The 23,720-nt window shown below is 34.3% G+C and overlaps 1 protein-coding gene and 1 long non-coding RNA gene across 15 annotated transcripts in view; one reads left to right on the top strand and one right to left on the bottom strand.

Annotated features, from left to right (window-relative positions):
• LOC145293758 (forkhead box protein P1-like) overlaps positions 1-23,720 on the top strand; it is a 971,902-nt gene that overhangs the window by 818,445 nt on the left and 129,737 nt on the right. For all 14 annotated transcript variants that reach the window (XM_080140253.1, XM_080140252.1, XM_080140255.1 and 11 more), the window contains one exon: positions 13,238-13,315. In XM_080140253.1, coding sequence (XP_079996379.1) covers positions 13,238-13,315 — 78 coding nt within the window. The remainder of the gene's footprint in view (positions 1-13,237; positions 13,316-23,720) is intronic.
• Positions 1-23,720, bottom strand: part of LOC145293764 (uncharacterized) — a 210,240-nt gene that overhangs the window by 19,110 nt on the left and 167,410 nt on the right. The gene's annotated exons all lie outside the window — the stretch shown is intronic.

The raw sequence follows: 23,720 nt of genomic DNA on the forward strand, positions 1-23,720 counted from the left end.
ATATGCAAATTAGCTAGATCTTTTGCTAGTGAATGCAATTTCATGACCCATATATAACAAAGTTGTATATATATTTTTAAATAAATAGAAAAAACTGTTTTTGATATGAATATCAATACACACAAAAACAAAAACAAATTTATAGGAGTATAGAAGATAAGTGTTGATATCAATTAGAATCAGAAAAATCAGAATGTTTTAGTATACTGGAATCAGAAAAAAATGGTGTTATATTGTATATGAGATAAAGTTTCCATTTAGACCTTAAGAGGCAATTCGAAATCTTAACTCATTATTCTAAAGGCAATAACTATTTTACTAAAGTAGAGAAAAAAAAAACTCATTTTGTCTTGTAATTATACGAAGGTTTTGTGAAAGAAATTAAAATATAGTCGCCTTTTACGTGTTTTGTCATTAAAGTTATAAAACTTTGTTAGATAATTAATTACAAGTCTTAGTAAAATAGAGTTGCCTCTCTTAGAACAATGAGTTGAGATTCCGAATTGTCCCTTAAGTAGTATAACTTCCTTGATTATTTGATGTGTACAAATTTCACTGAATTTTTGGATTTTGATATGCTCTATTCAGACTTTAGTTCCAGATTCTTCCTTTCTACGACTTATATTCATTATTAATTAATTAATTTTTACTTTTATTCTATTTAATTCTATTTAAAATACCTTTTAGTTCAAAATAAGTGTTTTTATGTGCTTTTTTTTAAATATATTTTTGAGCGCCTATCTTTCAGAATGCATGAGTTAAAGATTTTTCTTTATTATAATTCCTTGTTTAAATTTTTGATAGATTAATAGACCTTATAATATATTCATCGGCAATTTTCCTCATATGTGTGTGTGTGTGTGTGTGTGTGTGTGTGTGTGTGTGTGTACATAATTCTGTGTTTAAGTTTACATTGCCTGTGAATATATGCATGAAGTGTTAAAATGAAAAACACAACAGATTCAATTTCATCAAATTGCCACATTACGATAGAAAACAACAAACATTTAAAATCTAGAATTGCATTATAAGAGTTTATTTTCAATTGAAAACAAGAAAATTAGGCAAATTTGTTTAAAAAAAAAAGGTGGGGAGATAGGAAAGATGAATAGTAAAACTTTTCAAACATGCTATTTAACAGTTTTAAATTAGTTTTCTCATGTTTGGCAATAAATCACGTTTATATATATATATATATATATATATATATATATATATATACTGTGCGCGCATGCGTGTATGTATGCATATATATATGTGTGTATGTATGTGTGTGTGTATATATATATATGTGTGTGCGTGTGTGTATATATATGTGTGTGTGTATATATATATATATATGTGTGTATATATATATATGTGTGTGTGTATATATATGTGTGTGTGTATATATATATATATATGTGTGTATATATATATATATGTGTGTGTGTATATATATATATATGTGTGTGTGTATATATATATATGTGTGTGTGTGTGTGTGTGTGTATATATATAATAAATTCCACAGCCAAACAACGTCGCAGCCCACAAGAGCCATGACAGTCAAAGAACCGGAAGTCCAAGACTCGAGTTTCGCCCTCATTTGGGCTCGTCAGTTAGACACATCCGAACTCAGGATTCGAAACCCGAGCCTCTTGCATGCAAGGCAAGCACTCTACCATGCAAGAGGCTCGGGTTTCGAATCCTGAGTTCGGATGTGTCTAACTGACGAGCCCAAATGATGGCGAAACTCGAGTCTTGGACTTCCGGTTCTTTGACTGTCATGGCTCTTGTGGGCTGCGGCGTTGTTTGGCTGTGGAATTTATTATATACAATCTCTCACATTCTGAAAATATATATATATATATATATATATATATATATATATATATTCTGGGTTAATATATCAGCGTTAAATCATCCAATGAATTTAACGAGGTTCATACAAAAGTGCCCAATACAAAGGTAGAGCAAGATATACTTTTTAATTATTTTTGCATAAACATTTAGATAATGCTGCACATTCATGATTATGTTTCAGTCAACTTTAAACAACTCAAGAAATGTTGCTTTTACAAAAGTCCAGTCCTTAGTCCTGAGCTCAGATTAAGGACTGGACTTTTTTAAAACCAAAATCATTTGATGATACCTTCAGTTGTTTATAACTAGTTGGCTGAAACATACTCATGAATGTGCAGCGATACCTAAATGTTTATGTAAAAATAAATAAATACAGGAAATAGCCTTTTAATACGATTGTAAAATTGCAACAAAGTTTTTTTTTTTCTTGTGGAGGTTGCCGTTTATCTTGTTGATATATATGAGCACTGATGATGCTTAACTAAGAAAAATACAAAATGTCCATATATGGTGAACACACACACACACATATATATATATGAGCAAGCAGTTAATAAAATATGTTAAAAAACACTTTGAAATGAGTTAAAAACATATTTAATCTGAAAAGGAAACACTATATATATATATATATATATATATATATATATATATATATATATATATATATATATATATATATATATATATTTAATTTTATTTTTTATATTTAAAAAATAGGAGTTATATTTTAAATTGAATTTGCATATATTAATATATAATGTTTAATATTATTATTGTTATCTGTTAATTAATTTAATTTTTATCAAATCAGAACTTACATGATAGTTTGTGCAAAGTGAAAATTAAACAACAGAAACGACAACGAGAAATGCGATCATTTGACCCTGGGGGAAAAAATAGGTTAGGGTTAGGGCCAAGCAGGAAATTCTGGAATTTGTTTTAAACTAGTTTCATTCAATAATTACAAGAAACCCTCTCTACCACCCATAGCAATGCCCAACGACTCTTTATCTGAGAGTCCATCTTTCAAACTCCTTGGCCTAACGTTCACAGGAAACATGAGTTGGAACAATTACATTGAAGGCATTGCCAGGGCCGCTGCAAGAAAGGTAGGCTCTCTCTACCGTGCTAGAAAACTACTAACACCCGAAAGTATCCTGTACCTCTATAAGGCCACCATTCGCCCATGTATGGAGTATTGCTGCCACATCTGGGCTGGTACATCTGCTACTAGTCTCTCGCTCCTTGACAAGGTTCAAAAGAGAGTCGCAAACCTGATAGGCCCTGAATTGGCATCTAAGCTTCAGCCTCTGTCCCATCGACGAAATGTTGCATCCCTCTGCCTTTTCTACAAGTATTTTAGTGGTGAATGCTCTGACGAACTGCAATCACTTGTGCCCCCACGACGCGAGCACCCTCGACAAACCCGACAGGCTACTAGATCCCACCCCCACACTGTAGAGGTCCCTAGATGTAAAAGATCTTTTTACTCCAATAGTTTCTTCCCCAGAACCGCAAGACTCTGGAATTCCATTCCAGGTCCCTGCTTCCCAAACAGTACTGACGTGCAGAAGTTCAAGTGTAACGTGAACCGACACCTTGCTGCCCAAATCCCTACATAGTACCCCAGTAGTTGTTGCCCCTGATAGTAGCCCCCTACACCAAAGTGGCAATTTGCCTTGTTTGGGGTGAAAATGTAATAAAATCTAATATTTAACGTTGGGACGATTTATCGAAAACGGAATCGGAAAAATCCGAACTTTTGTGGATATAGGAATCAGTATCGGAGAAAATGTACCTAATTTCCGATGCCATAAACGATTCAAGTAATTATAGTTTTTTTTTTGTTGTTTATTTGATTTTGTTTAAAACAAAATCTTCCACTGCTGATAGTAATGATAAAATAATAAATATTTATTGATTTTTAAACTAACAGTAAAACTAAAGTCAATATTCCTTACAAGTAAACAGTAAGGCGAAAATCTATAGATGCCACCCCCACACAATATGTGCACATTAAACGTGTGTTTATACAATGGTCGTGATAAAACATCAACTTCATAATTAAATATTTAGAGATTACTAAAGAATTGGAATCGGTAATGGTATCGGAATCAGGGAAGAATATTGGAATTGTCCCATCACTAATTTTCTAAAACTTTTTTTAATTGCATTTTCACCCCAAACAAGGCACAGTACCACTTTGATGCAGGATGGGGGGGGGTAGTACTTGGGACATAATTAGTAGGAGGTACTATGTAGGGAGTTGAGCAGCAAGATATGTTTACATTACACTTGAACTTCTGCATGTCAGTACGGTCAGGGAAGAAGGAACCCGGAATTCCAAAGTCAAGCAGTCTTAGGGAAGAAATTATTAGAGTAAAAGGCTTTATACATCTAGGGATCTCTATTGTGTAGGGGTGAGATTTTTCTGTTTTTCAGGGATATTTGCATCAAGGACGAAAAAGGGCTTGTAGTTCGTCGGAGCACCTGCCATTAAAATACTTGTAAAACAGGCAATGGTATGCAATATTTTGCCGATGGGACAGCGGTTGAAGCCTAGCTGATAATGTGGGACCTATTAGGTTGGCGACTCTCTTTCTAATCCCTTTTAAGAGGGAGAGAATACTAGCAGATGTACCTGCCAAAATATGGTAACAATGCTCCATACATGGGCGAATGGTGGCCCCGTAGAGGTACAGGATACTCTCAGGCGTAAGTAACTTTCTAGCATGGTAGAGAGAGCCCACCTTCTTTGCAGCTATCTTAGTCATGCTCTTCATGTATCTGTCTCAACGATTATGAATGTCTCCAGTATCAAATAATCCTTATACACTGTGAATTTATGTATCAAGGCCAGAAATTTTGGGGAAATATCAGATATTTTGTAATTCATATGCAGAACTAGGAAAACAAAAATATATGATTGAAACATTTTATCGCTGTAAAAAAGTACCAAAAATAGGCTCTGGATGATGGATGATCCCCTTAATGTGCGAACTTAAGCACAAATATCACATAGCTCACTATACAATTCAGGTCATTAGCTTTCCAACGAGCTTTCATTTGTTAAATTCTGATCAATAGTCGCTGAGATTTGAAACGTATAATATTGCCAATAAAGGTGATTATATCTATATCTATATATATATATATATATATATATATATATATATATATATATATATATAGATATATACATACATACATACTGGTAGCCAAATTGAATAGTGAAATGCTTATATCTTTGGTTCTATGGTTCGAAATTTGAAATACCGGGTACTGAGATTTGGGAAAATCGATGTGACGGGTGTCAGCCAGAAATTTGGCTGTTAAGGGGTCAAATTTCAACGATTTGACCTTTAAGAACTCTACCAAACTCCTCCAACAATTTTGGGTCTAGACACTTGAAAGTGCTCAACGATAAGAATATATCTTGTATATACATTTATATATATATATATATTTATTTATTTAAATGTACAGAATGTCAGAAAAGCATTGGTACAATCCGTTTCAAGCCTAACATAAGGGCGACCAGTTAATGGTAAATCATAAATAATGTTAGGCTCTCGTCAGCCATGTTGTTTCTGTATGAGGAAAAACAGGACCGCATTATTGTTTTTAATGATGTTCATTTTTATTTAACTATAGCTTATCGCTATCTCTGTATATTTTATTTTATTTTAATATCAATTTTCTAATTTTTAAAATTTTTTATTTAATCTAATGTATTTTTAGTAACTTTGTGCTGTTCTATTTTGTTACTATTCCGCATGGTTCCGGTCTGATTGGTTAGTCTTGGTTGGTTGGTAATTAATCTATCTTATTGATTCTTTAATCTATTGTCCTTTTTTTAAATTTTATTTAAGGGGAGGTAATTCGTGATTCTTTGTTTCTCTATTATATTATATTTTATTTTATATACGTTTTTATATACGTATCTTTTTTTTTAATTTTATTTATTATATATATTTTTCCGCTGTTATTTTGAGTAATAAATCAGTATCTCATATGTTGTTATTTTATTTTATCTTTGCTTACTACGTATCTGGTATCAAGTTCTAAGAGATCTTATATAAGCTATTTAATTTCTAGGTCTTTTTATTTTTATTTAATTTTTAATTTTTATTTAATTTATTTATTTTTAATTTTGGGTTTATGATATTCTTTGATATAGCCATAAATTTCTTAATATTTTTATAGTTACAATAACCTAAATATCTATTTTCACTTTTACTAAATTATTTTATGCATTAAATGGCTGCATTTAGAATACTCTTCAAGCCCAATGTTGTAATCGAGCACTTTGTTGGAATTCTTTTAAAAAAATTAAAAAAAACAGTAAACAAATTATATATATATATATATATATATATATATAATAAATTCCACAGCCAAACAACGTCGCAGCCCGACGTTGTTTGGCTGTGGAATTTATTATATACAATCTCTCACATTCTGAAAATCATATATATATATATATATATATATATATATATATATATATATATATACACTGTATTCTATTTGATGTATAATTAAACTATTATCCGTAAAGATAAGATTGCATGAGTTTAGGTTAATGTTTCAACATTATTGTACGGTTACATATTTGTTTACCAGCAATGCTTCAAGCGAACTACCTGTCCCGTATGTGTGTGTATATATATATATATATATTAGTGCTAATTGGATTCACTTGTTTATTCTAATAAAATGTGTATGACCTACTTCTCAGCTATGGTTCAAATAGCAGCTTGTGTTTAATGATTCGTTTCTAATAGATATTACATTTCATTGTTTAAAAATCACAAAAGGGCTGATATGTTGTTATCGAGTAGAAATGTTATCTCGTTGATAAACAATGAAATCTTAGATGCAAACATTAGTTTGTTGATGCAGAGTCAACATGAAAGAAAAACATGAACATATCGCTTACACGCACATCAGACCAAGGATCAGACTGCATCTGTGCACTAAATTTAGAATCAGAATATAATACCTATCTGTGTATTGTGATTATGAAGCTAGCGTGCCAGAAGTGCACAGGATCTGACTATACTAAAAGAGTTATTTGATCAAACTCTGAGTGTGGCGAACGTGCGCAGTGCTCAATTTACGAGCGTGGCCAGCGTGTGCCGTGCTCAATTTACGAACGTGGCCAGAACGTGCGCAGTGCTCAATTTCTGAGTGTGGCGAACGTGCGCCGTGCTCAATTTACGAACGTGCGCCGTGCTCAATTTACGAGTGTGGCAAACGTGCGCAGTGCTCAATTTACGAGTGTGGCGAGTGTGCTTAATTTCCGAGCATGGCGAGCGCATGCCGTACTCGAGTTCTGAGTGTACCAAGCATGCCCGTTCTCGAGTCGAGTGTAGTGAACATGCGCCGTGCTCAATTTCCGAGTGTAGCGAACATGCGCCGTGCTCAATTTTCCGAGTGTAGCGAACATGCGCCGTGCTCAATTTCAGAGTGTAGCGAACATGCACTGTGCTCAATTTCCAAGTGTAGCGAACATGCGCCGTGCTCAATTTCCGAGTGTAGCGAACATCCGCCGTGCTCAATTTCCGAGTGCAGCGAACGTGCGCCGTGCTCAATTTCCGAGTGCAGCGAACGTGCGCCGTGCTCAATTTACGAGTACAGCGAACGTGCACCGTGCTCAATTTCCGAGTGTAGCGAACGTGAGCCGTGCTCAAGTCCCAAGAGTACCGAACGTTCCCCGTGCTAGAGTCTCGAGTGTACCAAAAGTGCAATGTGCATAAGATCCGACAATATCTAAAGTATTCTTTGATCAAACTCTGAGTGTATCAAAGATGTACCAAAAAAGCGCTATACTCAAGTTCACTCTTGCTATCAGACTGTAAATAGCAGGATTTTTAAAACAGAATTATATCTGATATTGTCCTTGTCTAATGCTTTTATTCTGTATAACACATTAATTGAGAATTGTTTAAGTTCATGATGGACAAGGACACGAAGTTTAAAATAAATAATTGAAAAACAAAATACGTTTTTATCAAAGTACAAATTTATACACACACATAACATTGATATGTTAGTGTGCCCCCTCCCCAATGATGCTGGATTAAACAGAGATGAGAGGAAAACGGTAACAAAATACCAAGATTTTATGTATGACATGAAAAGAAACTGGAATCTTAGGAAGATCTCCATCATTCCAGTAATTATAAGGAGCAACTGGACTCATGGAAAAGCATTAAACAAAACAAAAAACTACCTGGCAAACATACCCTGTGTACCAAGTGCAAAAGAGATTCAAACAATTAAACTTAAAGGATGGTCAAAATCTTAAAAAGATCTCTCCATTGGAATATATGAGTCAGCGGGTGACTGTTTGGCTTCCGCTAGGATGCTTCATCCCCAGCTTGAGCAAACTGATAAGAAAATTTTTGAAAAAAGTGCAAAAAAGGAAAAATAATATTTATGGTCTGCCAATAAGTATATGTTAAATATTTGTTGTTTTGATATACATGCACAAACAAAACTAAAATGATTAATAACCAATTGAAAAGGTTATATATATATATATATATATATATAACGCAGATACGCATATATCAGGTATACATATTTAGAAATAAATACATTTATATGCGTATATATATATCTACTTTGATAGATAATAATGTGTAAATTTACACGCAAACACACACGTTTTTGTTGTGCGCATTTGTGTGTGTGTTGTCTATATATACACACATTTTTGTGCTTATTTGCATATGTTTCTGTGCACATCTATTTTTGTGTCATATATATATATATATATATATATATATATATGCACACACACAAGTACATGTACACAGAAACACGCATGTATGCACATACCGACATACATGTATGTGTATATGTGCACACACACATTATATATATATATATATATATATATATATATATATATATATATATATATATATATATATTTCCAACCTTTGTGGATCTTATCTTCAAATACATTAAAACAATTTCAATTATTTACTTATGAAAAAGATTACAAAGCTAAAAGCTTTTCGCTATTCATACTTTGTCTTTTTCATTTCGTTTGCATTGTTTATTTTTTTATTGTTATTATTGGCAAATATCTATATTTGAAATGTTCCTCTTTCAATCAATCTATGATCTGTCGAGGTTCTTAAAATGCCGTTTTATTTTATTTATTTTTCCATAGACAACAGCAGAAATAATTAATCAATAACCGATACTTATTTTCGACTTTTATTTTTGTTCCAATTTTCTTGTTCTGCTATTTTATATTTAGATATTTTTCGCAAACGTTTTTTTTTTTAATTTTTTTTGTTTCCTCAAAATATTGGCATTAATTTGTTTTGCGAGAAAATTAACAATTTATTTCTGGGTTCATGTTAAATATTCTAGTTATATCTACCCGGCGTTGCTCGGAAGTACATTAATTTTTGTTTCACGTATTGACCCCCCCCCCTCCCCACTACCCTCTGCGTTTTGCTAAATATAAAAATAGTGATATTTTTAATGAAGGAATTTTTCATTTAAAATTGGGTTTTGCAATAAAAATCGATTTGGTTTTGTTTTGTTTGGTTTGGTTTAGTTTTAGGACATATCAACCATTTTTTGCGTAATTACTGAATGCAGTAATATTTTTATGGCTCAAGTTGTTTTATCGTTGAATATTTATCCATGGTGTTTGGTTTGGTAGTTTCGTATTTATTTTAGGGTTCAGTCATTTTAGCAAAAGTTTTTATGCTTCAAGTCGTTATATATATATATATATATATATATATATATATATATATATATATATATCATGGCGTTTGATTTCGTGACTTTTTAAAGGAAAATTGTTTTTGTTTATTTTAGGCTTTGAAGAGAATAATTGAGTTTTGTAAAAGGAAAGAAAACAAAAAACAAAAAAAAAAAACAACAAAAACAAAAAAAACATCAGCGTTTGGTGCTTTCATGTCAAGAAGCCGATATCTCCAAACAGCTACCAGTGAATAATGTTCATGATGTTTGGTTTGGTGGTTTCATTTTATGTCATATCAACCCTTCTAGGGTTCAGTCATTTAAGCAAAAGTATTTATGCTTCAAGTTGTTATATATATGTATATATATATAACATTTCAATATTTAATCATAGCGTTTGATTTGGTGACGTTTTAGAAGAAAATTATTTCTGTTTATTTTAGGCTTTGAAAAACATAATTGAGGTTTGCAAAAGGAAAGAAAACGAAAAAAAACAACAACAAAAGAAAACAATAACATCAGTGGTTGGTGCTTTCAAGTCAAGAAGCCAATATCATCAAATAGCTGAGAGTACCGGAAAACTTTCTATTACTAAATCAGCAGGAGGGTCCCCCGGCCTTGACCGATCGTAAAATAGGCTTACATATGTTTTAATTCTGGCATATTTCGTATTTATTATCGCAAAGCCAATTCTTTATTGAATATTACATTGTACCTAAATATATAATACTGATTTCAAAGATTAAAAAAAAAAAAAAATACTTGAGTGCCATCAGACAGAATTGAAACAAAACGTCTCACATTCCAACCACTTTCTCTACTGTTTGAGTTATTGACATTTTTTTTTTATTTTACACAGTGATCACCACTTATCAAGGCCCGGAAGCCACTCAGGGATTCCATAGCCTTGAGCCCCTGGAGGAGCATAAGCCATCTACAAATTTTTGTAGATGCTTTTGTAGCAACTGAGTTCTTTTTTGGGGATGAGGGTGCTGGCTCCATGCCCAACCTTCCCAGAAGGTACATACAGCACCTAGCCTTCCCAAATGGTCACCCGTCTGGTACTGGCTTAATGTTGTTTAACTTCGATAATCTGGCGAGAACCGGTGTGTCAACGTAATTGTGCCGTACTGAGTTGTTGACAGATAAGATGTAAAATCAAACCACTTCAAAATATGAATGAATTTGCGCATGCACAAAAGTAATAGAAATATATCAGCAAATTGAAACAAACATTTTGGATTTCAACTGGCCGACATCTTTCTGTACGCGTTATTCATCCAAACAAAGATTTTACTCGTATTATTTAGATTATGTAGACTACTGTTCTCATCTTGAGTGTTATTTTCAAAACGTTTCGTTTGATGTAACCTCCGACCTTCTTCAGGTGTATCTTGTCAAACTCAGAAATATTTCTATCGAACTTGGGAATTTGAACGGAATTTCGAGCGGAACCCTTTATTTACTTCCTGGGAGTAGCATGCTCTTGTTCCATCAGCCATGACTGGATAGAGGTCTTATGTAATTTGCAATTGTATTTTTCGGTTGCCCACACTGATGAATTGAACCTTTAACCTTCAGAAGAATATTACTTTTCACAATTGATTTTTCCAAGTATTCTAACCCCTGTGCCACGAGTCATTGCGGGCAATTCTAGTACAAATTTTAGGAACCTTAGACCTATTTTTATTTCTAGTTGTAAATACCATACTTTGGGGTAATTGCGCCAACTAGCTAAAAGTGCTCTTTTGGCAACCATGCATATAAAGAGCACTTTTTTTTTAGTTGGCACAATTACCCCAAACTAACACTATTACTAGTTACCATCTATCACTATGGGTCAAAGTAAAAATTATAGACAGAGAAGAACGGTGGAGAGTAAGACGACTCAAAGAAGCAGCACATATGCTGAAGAGCAACCAATTACTAAGTAGATCTAGTATAGAATGTAATATGATATGGGAACCGTTAATTAAAAACAAAAAATTATATATATATATATATATATATATATATATATATATATGACATCCACGTGCAGTACTGTTTCGCTGTATCACAGCTCATCAGTGCAGCTAGACGGGCAACTACCTCAAGCCAGGATCGAAACCTGACCGCCCAAACGACAGTTAAGGCTTCTCACTATTAAGCTATATGGCTGCTGCTGTGCGGGTAGTGAATTAACCATGTTTTGACCTCGTCCAAATGCCTAAGCTCGATTTGTTTACACAAAGAGCATCGCTTGCTACGCTAATGTCAGTTTCTCGGTATGTCCCATTTCTGATTTTACTAGGTACGTGCTGTTGGATGTGGACGTGGATGGAAGAGTCCAACAGCACGTACCTAGCAAAATTATTTTTATCTTCAGTTATAGGCTACGCCGTTTAGTGCGAACCACCTTGAAAGCAGGAAGTGATTTTTCTGAATAAATATGGACTTATACCGAAACCTTTGTTAAAACTTGCATATTATCAACTGATTCATCAACCCTGATTATTATTTTTTGTTGTTGTTGTTGTTCATTCCCAAACAAAACCTATTGCTACTTGGACATAAGGAACTACTAATTTGGGACCATGTGAAAAGAGAAGAGATCTCTGTTCACATTGCATTTAAATATTTGCATGTTATTACAGTCGTGGAAGCAGGAAGGGAATTCCAAAGTCTAGCAGTTTGAGGGAAGAAAGTATTACAAAAGATTTTCTGGCATATAGAAACCGCTACAGTAAAGGGCGGGATTTTGCTACTATACGGGTTTGTTGGGGGTATATACTAGTGTTGGGATGATTAATCGGAATCGGGAATCGGAAAAATCGGAGCTTTTTGGGGTATCGGAATCGAAAAAATTTTAGCCTATTTTCCGATGCCAAAACCGATTCCTTTAATTATCTATTTTATTTGATTTTGTTTTTATAAAACGTCTTCCACTGCTTGTAGTAATAATGAAATAATAAATATTTACTGATTTAAACTCACAGTAAGATTAAAATCTCGAGATCACACTCTCACAAGTGTGTTTTTATGTTGGAGAAAATGCATGCACATTTTACAGTAATCGGGAGAAAATAACTTTATAGCAAAATATTTAGAGGTTTACAAAGATTCAGAATCGGTAATTGTATCGGAATCGGTAATTTCGTACAAAATCGGTAATTGTATTGGAATCGGGACAATATTGGAATCGTCCCATCATTAGTATATACGTTAAGGTGCAAGTGGTATGAGTTAATTAGGACACGTTCCATTAAAGTACTTGTAAAACAGGCACATTGCAGTGATGTGATAGGGGATGAAGCTTGGTTGATAGTGCAGGACCTAGTAGATTGGAGACTTTTTTGAGACCCTGCCTCAAATAGTTATAGATACACCAGCCCAGATGAAAAACTAGTGGCAGATGCACTAGTCCAAATGTGGTAACAATACTCCATGCATTGTAGAGTTATGTGATACTCTCATGAGTGATTAGTTTTCTAGCACGGTAGAGGGAGCCCACCTTCTTTACAGCAGCCCTGGCAATGTCCTCGATGTATTTGCGAATGTTAAATCAAACAGTTTGAACGATGTGCTCTCAGGTAGGGTGTTATTTGTCATGGCTATGAGCGAGTCATTTTTTTTGTTTTCAATCCTTTTGTTTTCTTTTTCGTTTCAGCTTACCCGTGAAAAGGAACTTTTGCAAGCGATGATGCAACATTTACACATGAAACCTCCCTCAGATAAAGCAGATATTGTAAGTTGTCATTTTATTTGATCTTTTTTTTTTTTTTTAATTTTTATGTATTGTCCTGCTCCCTTTCTTGGAGATCAAAGTGACAGTTTCCCTACCAAATAACTCTGTCACTTTTCGGTCTAGAGACTAGAGATTTGACATAAGGAGTATTGAGATTTGGGAAAATCTTTTTTAATCGGTTTTCAGCCAGAAATTTGGCTGTCAAGGGATCAAAGTTCAACGATTTGACATTTGAAAATTCTACCAAACGCCTGTGTCAATTTTGGGTCCAAACACTTGGAAATTTTAAATGTAGGTTACTTGGACATGGATCATACTTTATAATTTGATTTTAGCCCAAAACAATAAATGCTAAGGAGTCAAAGTTTAAAAAAAAGTTTACCTCTGCGATCTCTACCAAATTACTCAGCCAATTTCTGGTCTAAATATTTCAAATTTTACATAAAGGGTATTCAAAGATAGGGCAAGCTTTTTAATCAGTTTGGGTCGAAAATTTGAGCTGCCAAGGGGTCAAAGTTCAAAAGATTTGAGCTTTGCGGTCTCTAGGGGTCTAAACATTTGAAATATATACATAAGAGGTAGTCAGACATGTGGCAAGCATTTTAATCAATTTTGGGGCGATAATTTGGCTGCCAAAAAGTCAAAGTTGAAAGACTTTACCTTTGCAGATTCTACCAAATTCCACCACCAATTTTAGGTCTAAACGCTAGAAATTTTAGATGTAGGTAACTTGGATGCGTAAAACTTTGTATTTAGATTCGAGACCAAAAATAATGAATTTTAAGGGTCGAAATTGGGGTCAAAGTTAAAAAAAAATTGACCTCTGCGGTCTCTACAAAATTACTCAGATAAATTTTGGTCTAAACATTTGAAATCTTACATAAAGTGTATTAACACATAGGGCAAGTAATAAACAGTACATAGGGCCCGAGCAAAGCCGGGCTGAACTGCTAGTATATATATTAAATTCGTTTATACAAACAAACGGCTACATATGTGCATATATGTTTCTGTAATTTCTCGTTTCAGAGAAATCACGTCGTCAGGCCAAAGATATCACTTGAAAAAAATCAAGCGATATCTTTGGCCTGAGACATGATTTCTTTGAAACAGGAAATTACAGGAACATGTATGCACATATGTAGCCGTTTGTTTGTATAAAAGAATTTAATTTAATATACTCTGTTAGCTGATTGAGCACTTTTTGGTAGACACACATCGTTTCAGTTGATGTACTTCTAGGAAACGAAATCAAACTACCACTATATATATATATATATATATATATATATATATATATATATATATATATATATATATATATACTAGCTAGCAGCCTGGCATTGTACAGTCCTACAATACGCTTAAACATGATATTTTAATTTATGCAGATTGCGTATGTATCATTACAGAATCGATCCTCTATCGATTATAATATATTACAAGGAATAATTTGTCCGGTGGACTAATTTGTAAAATAATAATGTCGTTCATCAAATTCCATCTGTGTCTCTTTATAATATCACGTCAGCTGATATTTAAGCTTGACGTTGAATGCCGTGGCAAAAAGTTATTTCTGATTAATATTTAGTTTTAAAATATGCAAACAAAAAATGATTTGCAGTGATTTTAAATGGTTCCTCTTTTTTTTTTTTTTTTTTTTTACCGTAAATTGAACTCATAAGAAAAAGTTACAATAGTGAGATACAGCCAGGATTGAATAGAGGATCATTCGATCTGTACTCATAATCATGGGGGAAGTATAGGAATTAGAACTAGTCGTTCAGAATACTACAGCTATATAATCAGCTCAATAGAAGATAAGTTAGATCTTCTAGAGCTAAAATAGAGTAAATACGGATAGCAAAATTAATACAAAGTTCATTTACATATGTTTCTGAATTCAAAGCAATAACAACTGTGTGTACGATCCTTTCAGAGACGATATCAACTTTATTCATAAATATAATCTCTTCATCAGCATGAGAAGGGGAGGATTCATATCAAGTTAATGTTTAAATAATTGGTGATAATGCTATTATTTGAATATTGACTTGGTATTAATCCTACATCCCCCTAAATGCCGATGATGAGATCATCTATGAATAAAGTTGATATCATCCTTGAAACGATTGTACACAATCCTAAGTTGTTATTGTTTTGAATTCTGAAACATGTGTAAATAATCTATTTATTAATAGGATAGCGAGTGTGTTATTAATTTTGTGTGTCACATTCGAGTGACTGTCGTTTAATGGTTATGGACTTGCATTTCTTGTAATAAATAATTTTATCAAGAATTCTTCATAAGTTTTGGTTTCGATTATAACTGATGGCATTCAAGTTATATATATATATATATATATATATATATATATATATATATATATATATATATATATATATATATATCATGCTGCTGCTATTATTTGAATATTGACTTGCTATTAATCCTACAAGAACACACACACACACACACACATATATATAATATTCACACGTTTTGGTTTCAGTTTAAGCTGATGCACCTAATTCATATGGATATATTTTTTTTTCATTTTTGAAATCACAACTTTATAATATATAAAAATCGATAGAACATTAACTCTATAATAATATATACGAAATGTACGTAAATTAAAATATCATATTTAAGCGTACTTTACAACTGGGCTAAGCCAGGCGCCCCTTCTAGCTTAGATGAATATCTTTGCAGTTTTAACAAAAGAGCCACAAATAATATCAGAGCGTCTCCATTTACACTGAACATCTACAGAATGCCAACATCAATATATATATATATATATATATATATATATATATATATATATATATATATATATATATATATATATATATGAATGAGTCCCTTGTGGAATTTCCACAGGTCCCACTAGTCTTGTGTTAATTTCGTTTAACTCCTATTTACTTCACTTTCACTCTAGAAAATCCAATTCCTCTTCTACTGAGCTGATTTTATATATCTAAAATTCTGCATGACTGGTTGTAATTCTTACACTTTCCCCATCATTATAAGGGTTAGCTATATTGTTACCTCTCTATTTCTGTTCTCTTGTTCTGGCTTCAGACTATATGTATATGTGAATAGATATGATATAGACCTAGCGATTTCTAACCCCTCCACCCCGACTGAACCTGTCAACCTATAACCCCAAGGGCTCATTGCCAGATTCTTTGTTTTCTCTTGAGTTAAGTATACATTTTCCCCAGACCTCAGTCCACAGAGTCTGTGCACACAAGATAAGGACACGAACACAACAACTAAGAAAATAAATAACGTCGTAGCATCTACAATCGACTAACAACACTAAAAACAATAATATCAGCAAAAATAATAAGAAAGGAACCTGCCATCTTGTACAAAGCTGAAAATCCTTAAAGAAATAATAATAATAAGTGTTGTGTCCATCTAATATATAAAGTTATCTTGTCGGATTTTAAAAGTCAGACCCAAATAGCATTTAAGCTAAAACAAAATACACAATTTTCGTTAAATACTTTGGGAGAAAGTAGAAAATGGAACTTGGGTTTACTTTTGGCAACCTCATTAACTCTTGCTTCCCTTTAATTTTACCCTTTAGTCCTCGCATTCCATAAGTATATTTGTAGAGAGAAAAAAGTGGTTTTTATTTTGGGCTTTGCAGAACATGGAGTTTTGCAAGGGAAAAGGAAAGGGGGGGAAAAAAAACAATAGCATCCGTGTTTGGTGCATTTTAAGTCAAGAAGTAAATATCTTCAGACAGCCTCATCTGGTAGCACTTGTGGGGAGTTAAGTAAGTAGGGACTAGTTGCAATAGAAATAGTAGCTATGTCTAATTTTAATTTTACCCTTTAGTCCTCGCATTCCATAAGCAATGTTTCTGATAAAGGTGGGAGAATTGCTGTTTTTTGACATCTAACATTTATCTTTTGCTAGTTACTTTTTTTTGCTAACTCTTTTCATCAAGTGGCTTGGCGCCTTGTCTGGTGCGATTTCCATAAAAAAATAAATACTTTGTGACTGTCCAATTTCCATCTAATATTACAATTCATCTAACACTTATTGTTGGCTATGTTTTTTTGGCTTCATACATCAAGTAGATTCATGCCTTGTCTGGAGCGATTTCTATTAAAAAGAAAAAAAAGAAAAATATAAAAATTTGTGACTAGCCAATTTCCATTTGTTATTGTGGTATCCTGTTCATTGCCTCTATTCAACCTTGCGATATTTAGCAAGTAGAAAAGTTAATTTTTTTTTTTTACATAGGCGTCACCACTTATCAAGGCCGATAGGCCACTCAAGGATAAGTGTTAAAGAGTGTAGAGTAGTCAAAAGGACAATATAGTAATCGATAGTAATGGAAGTTCGGTAAATTTGTTAACTTAAGTGGAACGGCTCATCAGAAACTTGTTCACGTTGGACTTGAAGACAACCATATTATAGACAGCTGGAAAGCAGGAAAACGGAAGACAATTCCACAGGCGCGCAGTTCTAAGAAAGAAGCTTTGATCATGGAATCTATGTTTAGGTTTAGGCACGGATAAAGAGTGTGGAAAATTATTGATAATGTTTTCAGCTAGTCTAGTGTTTCTTGTGAAAGTTTGGCGAGGGGGGGACCATAGATTGAAGCTCAGTCGAACACTTTCCATGAAATAACGATAAAGCAGAAACAAACTCGCAACATCTCTTCTGTGAGACAAAGGTTGCAGCGAAGAGAAAAGGACATCTCCCACCAGGCCACGAAGTCTATTTTGAACCCTATCAAGGCAGGAAAAGTCTTTTCTAGCAGCTCCTGCCCATATGTAGCAACAGTATTCCATCCTTTCATACGTTTCATTAAAATTTTTTAACATATTTAATGGCACCAAGCAAGTTTTCCTCTGATTCAATTATTGATTCCAATTATTGCGATTTTTTGTAAACAGACTTCAATTAAAACCATTGATCAGTCTTTAAAGTAAATGCGGTATTGTGGCGACTTAAAACGAAAGAAAAGGAAAGATGATGAAAGAAAATGTTATAGTCAATATTATCTGCTCATTTATACTTCCAGTTTCTGCTTCACAGACGGGACGATGATTACAAGCAAGATAGAGTCCCTTCTGAATTGTCTTTCTCTCAGATAACGTGAAAGCCTCCTCCTTTTCCCCATGTTAAGAATGGCTTTCTTACCCAAGTGATCATATCTAATTATTATCCAGTTAAATTGATAAAGAAACCGGAAGTGAAAGAAAATGAACAATCTTGACTGCCATCAAAGGAACAGACAGTGCTTAGACGAACAGGTGAAAATATGTCTACTAAAGAGTTTAATACAGAGGATAACTACCGAGCCCATTTTTTTTAATGGTTTAGTGCATAATTTGTAAATTTTAATTAGCAAATGAATAATTCAAAGTATAGTGTCAGTGGAGGAGAAATCCTTCTGGACTGAGGTTGTTTAATTCTCTCCCACTGCAAAAACTTAAATACCAGGGTCGGAAAGTGGGAGTGAGAAGTCAGCGCCCTCGGAAGAAGGGCACTGATCTGTAAAATGTGTCTGGACAGCCCCATTGGAACCCCTTTTCAAAGAAAGAAAGCAAAGCCTGGGAGGATGAACCTCCTTGAACTGCACAAAACTAAACTTCCACTGAAAAATCAACAAGGACCAGATCATGGACAGGAATGGTCTAATCTCTTAATTTTGGACAGAGTTAGAATGAGTCAATTTAAAATTGTGTCCTATCCATATTGGTTTATTTTCTCTGCATTAAAACCCGATCTTATGTTTAGCTTAGCTTTGGTTTGGTTTAGTTTCGTTTTACAGCATATCAAGCTTTTTTTTTTTTTTTGTAGTTATTCAATACCAAATTTAATCATTTTTTTTTTTGTATTTTTTTTATGTTTAAACTTCTGCATATTTTCAAATATTTATTAATTGTGTTTAGTTTGGTTGTTTTGTTTTAAGATACATCAACTCTTTTTGGGTTATTTAATGCTAAATCCAGTAATTTTTGGAAAAAGGTTTTATGCTCTAAATTCTTTATATCTTTGAATATTTATTCATGGTGTTTAATTTGGTTGTTTTGTTTTATGGCATATCAACCTTTTGGGGGGGGGGGTTATTTGATGTCGAACCCCGTAATTTTAGAAAATGAGATTCATGCTTGAAGTTGTTAATCTCAGTATATTTGTAGAGAGAAAAAAAAAGTGGTTTTTATTTTTGGCTTTGCAGAACATGGAGTTTTGCAAGGGAAAAGGAAAAGGGGGGGGGGAAACAATAGCATCCGTCTTTGGTGCATTTAAAGTCGAGAAGTAAATATCTGCAGACAGCCTCATCTGGTAGCACTTGTGGGGAGTTAAGTAAGTCAGGACTAGTTGCGATAGAAACAGTAGCTATGTCTAAGGGCTCAGTATTCTTTATATTAACAGGGGCGTTTTGTTGTTGAGGATCTAGTAGCAGAGGTCTCTAAGAATCAAGTTTATGGTCTTAATGAAATCAAATTGTGGAAACCCCTACATAGTGGCCGGGATGGGTAACCGGGTGGCATTGCAAACGTGATTACTAGGCCAAAGATGTTGAAAGAACAAAGTAGTGAGAATAGTGTCACACCCTACATTTATTGGATGGGGGGGGCTGTTTTTATATGCCCGCCCCTCCCCCACGACAACTCTCATATTTTCCAAGCCAGTTTTGTTTGTAGGATGACATCTTCGTGTGCTTAAAATGGGGTAGGAAAGACTTTCGACAAACCCCACTGTCTGTAGGGGAGAAAGCATTCCCACTGTCTCCTTGGAGAGAAAGCACTGCTGTTAGCCTTACCCTGATTTTTTTTTTCTTCTCTCCTGCCAAAGCATTCAACATGTGTCAACAAACATGCCAACAGGGGGTTTCTCAATATTATTGCTATTAATATTTTTTTTATTACATTTTCACCCCAAACAAGGTACAGTGCAACTTTGATGTAGGGGGAAGGGGCTATTATCAGGGAGATAAGTTGCTGGGATACTATATAGGGAGTTGAGCAGCAAGATGTCTATTTACATTACACATGAACTTCTGCATGTCAGTACAGTTGGGGAAGCAGGAGCCCAGGAAGGGAATTTTTTTTTTTTTTTTTTTTTACACAGTGATCACTACTTATCAAGGCCCGGAAGCCACTCAGGGATAAGGGTTATTGCAAGTACATTACGTTAGTGTGGAGATTTGATGAAGTGTTTAATTAAGGGGGCGGTTCATTAGGAATTTGTTAACATTGGACTTGAAGACATCCAAGTTGTAGTCGGGAGGGAAGCAGGCAGACGGAACAGAGTTCCACAGGCGTGCAGTTCTAAGAAAGAAGCTTCCAAAGTCTAGCACTTCTAGGGGAGAAACTATTAGAATAGAAAGCTCTCTTACATCTAGGGATCTCTACTGTGAAGGGGTGGGATTTTGCTGCTTGCCGGGTTTGTCAGGTGTATTTACGTCGAGGGGGCACAAGGGCTTGTAGTTCGTCGGAGCATTCATTCACCATTAAAATACTTGTAAAACAGGCAGAGGGATGCAACATTTCGTTGATGAGACAGAGGTTGAAGCTTTGATGACAGTTCAGGATCTATTATTGTTATTAGTAGTAGGACCTGTGGAATTTCCACGGCTGCATCATTTATACGTAATATGTTGCTGCTGGGCATTCTGTGAATGTTCAACATGAATGTAAACCCCACAATATTATTGTAGCCCTTTTGTTAAAACTGTAAAAGTATTTATCTAAGTAATCTGGTTAACGTAGTGTCAGAATATATCTAGTTATTACAGTTTATCTCCGATATCCTTATAGGTTGGTTGTTTTTGTTTTACGGCATATCAACCCTTTTCGGGTTATTTAATGCCGAATCCAAAGATTTTGAAGAAATATTTTTTGAATAGAATATATTTGTTTTCACGTCGGTTTCTATTCAACCCATAGTTGGAACCCTAACAGGTACTACCACTCCGGGTCAGAGTGGACCTGGGAGCAATGGAAATTAAAGGGTGGCTCCACACTCCCCAAAGCCCACAAGCTGGGGCCTTACCACTGGATATAGTTTAAGGTCATATACAGGACCCCCCATTGAGGGACATTTACCCTCTGCAGGGGGGCAGTCGGCGTATTCTAATGCCCCCCCCCCCCACCGACAGGCCCATCCTTATAGGAGTCTGTACCATATTTCCATATTGTACGGACGTCCGATGGAAACGAAAACCCCACAATATCATTATACCATCATTAGACAGAACAGATACTACCTTTAGATCCTAGCTAGAAGACTAAGAACGTATATTTTAGCTTCACGTACAGCCGAAAAGCAATATCATTTAAAAAATAAAAATTATTTTACATTGCGTCTTCAGTGATCAGTTATTAAAAAGGAGGGTAGAATGCGATAACATATGGCGAACAATTAAATTAACGTATCTATATACTAATTTAATGTTCGTAGTATGTCATTACCTTCTATCCTCCCTTTTTAATAAATAGGATCTCCTGATCACTGAAGACGTAATGTAAGAAAAAATTATAATCTGGAAACCTTGACATACGTACAAGTTACTACGATATTAATATATAGACTATAATCATTATCTTTTTATTATCATCATTATTACCATTATTATTATTATTATTGGTATTACAACTATTACTACTACTATTATTATTACTACTACTATTATTATTACTACTATTATTACTATTACTATTATTATTACTACTATTATTACTATTATTATTACTACTACTATTATTATTACTACAATTACTACTATTATTATTATTATTATTATTATCATTATTATTACTATTATTATTATTATATGCAAAGGGTTGTAGAGTCGGGAGATGTCCTTGATTGGCTCGTGAAGGGAAGAACAACACTGATTAGGAAAGATCCTGCAAAAGGAACAGATGCCAATTATTATAGACCAATTACATGTCTGCCATTGATGTGGAAACTGTTGACTGGAATATTTGCAGAGAAAATTTATGAACATCTAGAGAAAGGCTCGAGAGGTAGTAAAGAGCAACTATTAATTGATAAAGCAACAATGCAGGATGCGAAGAAGAGAAATCTGAGCGTAGCATGGATCGATTAAAGAAAGGCTTATGACATGGTTCCTCATTCATGGATACGTGAAACACTATTGATGATGAAGGTTGCTGAGAATGTGGTAGGGCTTTTGGAGACAAGTATGGCTTAATGGAAAACGGTGCTGACAGCAAACAGAGAGGAGATGGGACAGGTTGGCATTAAACGTGGGATATTTCAAGGAGATTCGTTATCACCACTTCTTTTTGTAATCATAATGATGCCACTGAGCATCCTCTTGAAGAGAGAAAAACTGGGGTATAACTTTGGATCTAGTGACAGACGCCTCAACCATCTACTGTCTATGGATGATTTGAAAATATTCGGTAGAAATGAAAAGGAAATGGAGAGACTGGTAGAACTTGTGGAGACATGTTCAGAAGACATTGGGATGGAGCTTGGGATTGGTAAATGTGCAGTGCTTGTGATGAAAAGAGGAGTAAAGTTTCATTCGAATGGAATAGTGCTGCCAAATGGAGAAATCATGAAAGAAATAGAAGATACAGGATATAAGTATTTGGGAGTGCTGGAGGTTGGTGTAGGCATCATGAACAGAGAAATGAAGGAAACAGTCAGGAAGGAGTATCTTAGAAGAGTGAAACTAATTGCAAAGTCAAAACTGTATGGAGGAAACCTAATGAAAGCAATAAATGCATGGGCAGTCAGTGTTTTGAGATTCAGTGCGGGAATTTTAGAATGGTCTGATAAGGATTTGCATGCCATGGATATCAAAACAAGAAAACTTTTAGCAATGTTTGGTATATTCCACATTCGAAGTAGCGTAGCAAGGCTGTATCAAAAGAGGAAAGATGGTGGGAGAGGATTGAAAAGTGTGTTAGAACTGAGGAGATGTCGTTGGAGGTATGCTAGACCAAGGCTGATTATGTGAAACGTATGGATATAGAAAGGGAAGAGGAACTGGCTAGGAAGAAAATGCATGGAAGGTTCTTCCAGGTTATAGCAAAAGTGGCTGATGAAAGATCATGGCAATGGCTTAGAGCTGGGTATCTGGCTAAGAATACTGAAGCTTTTGTTTGTGCAGCACAAGAACAGGCATTAGGAACACGATTGTTCAAAAAAGTGGTTCTAAAAGAGGAAGTTGCTACAGAATGCCAGATTTGTGGTAAGACCTCAGAGTCAATTGCGCACCTTGCAGAAGGGTGTAGTGGACTGGCCCAGAGAGAATACCACAAAAGACACGATCGCATGGGACTCTAGATATATTGGGAGGTGTGTAAGAGGGTTGGGGTGAAGTGTGCTGGAAAATGGTTTGAGGAGATGCCTGATGAAGTGAGAACAAGTGAGGAATGCAAGGTG

The sequence above is a fragment of the Euprymna scolopes genome, chromosome 15, assembly GCF_053919585.1.
Source record: "Euprymna scolopes isolate OS-2025 chromosome 15, ASM5391958v1, whole genome shotgun sequence".
Classification (NCBI taxonomy): Eukaryota; Metazoa; Mollusca; class Cephalopoda; order Sepiida; family Sepiolidae; genus Euprymna; species Euprymna scolopes.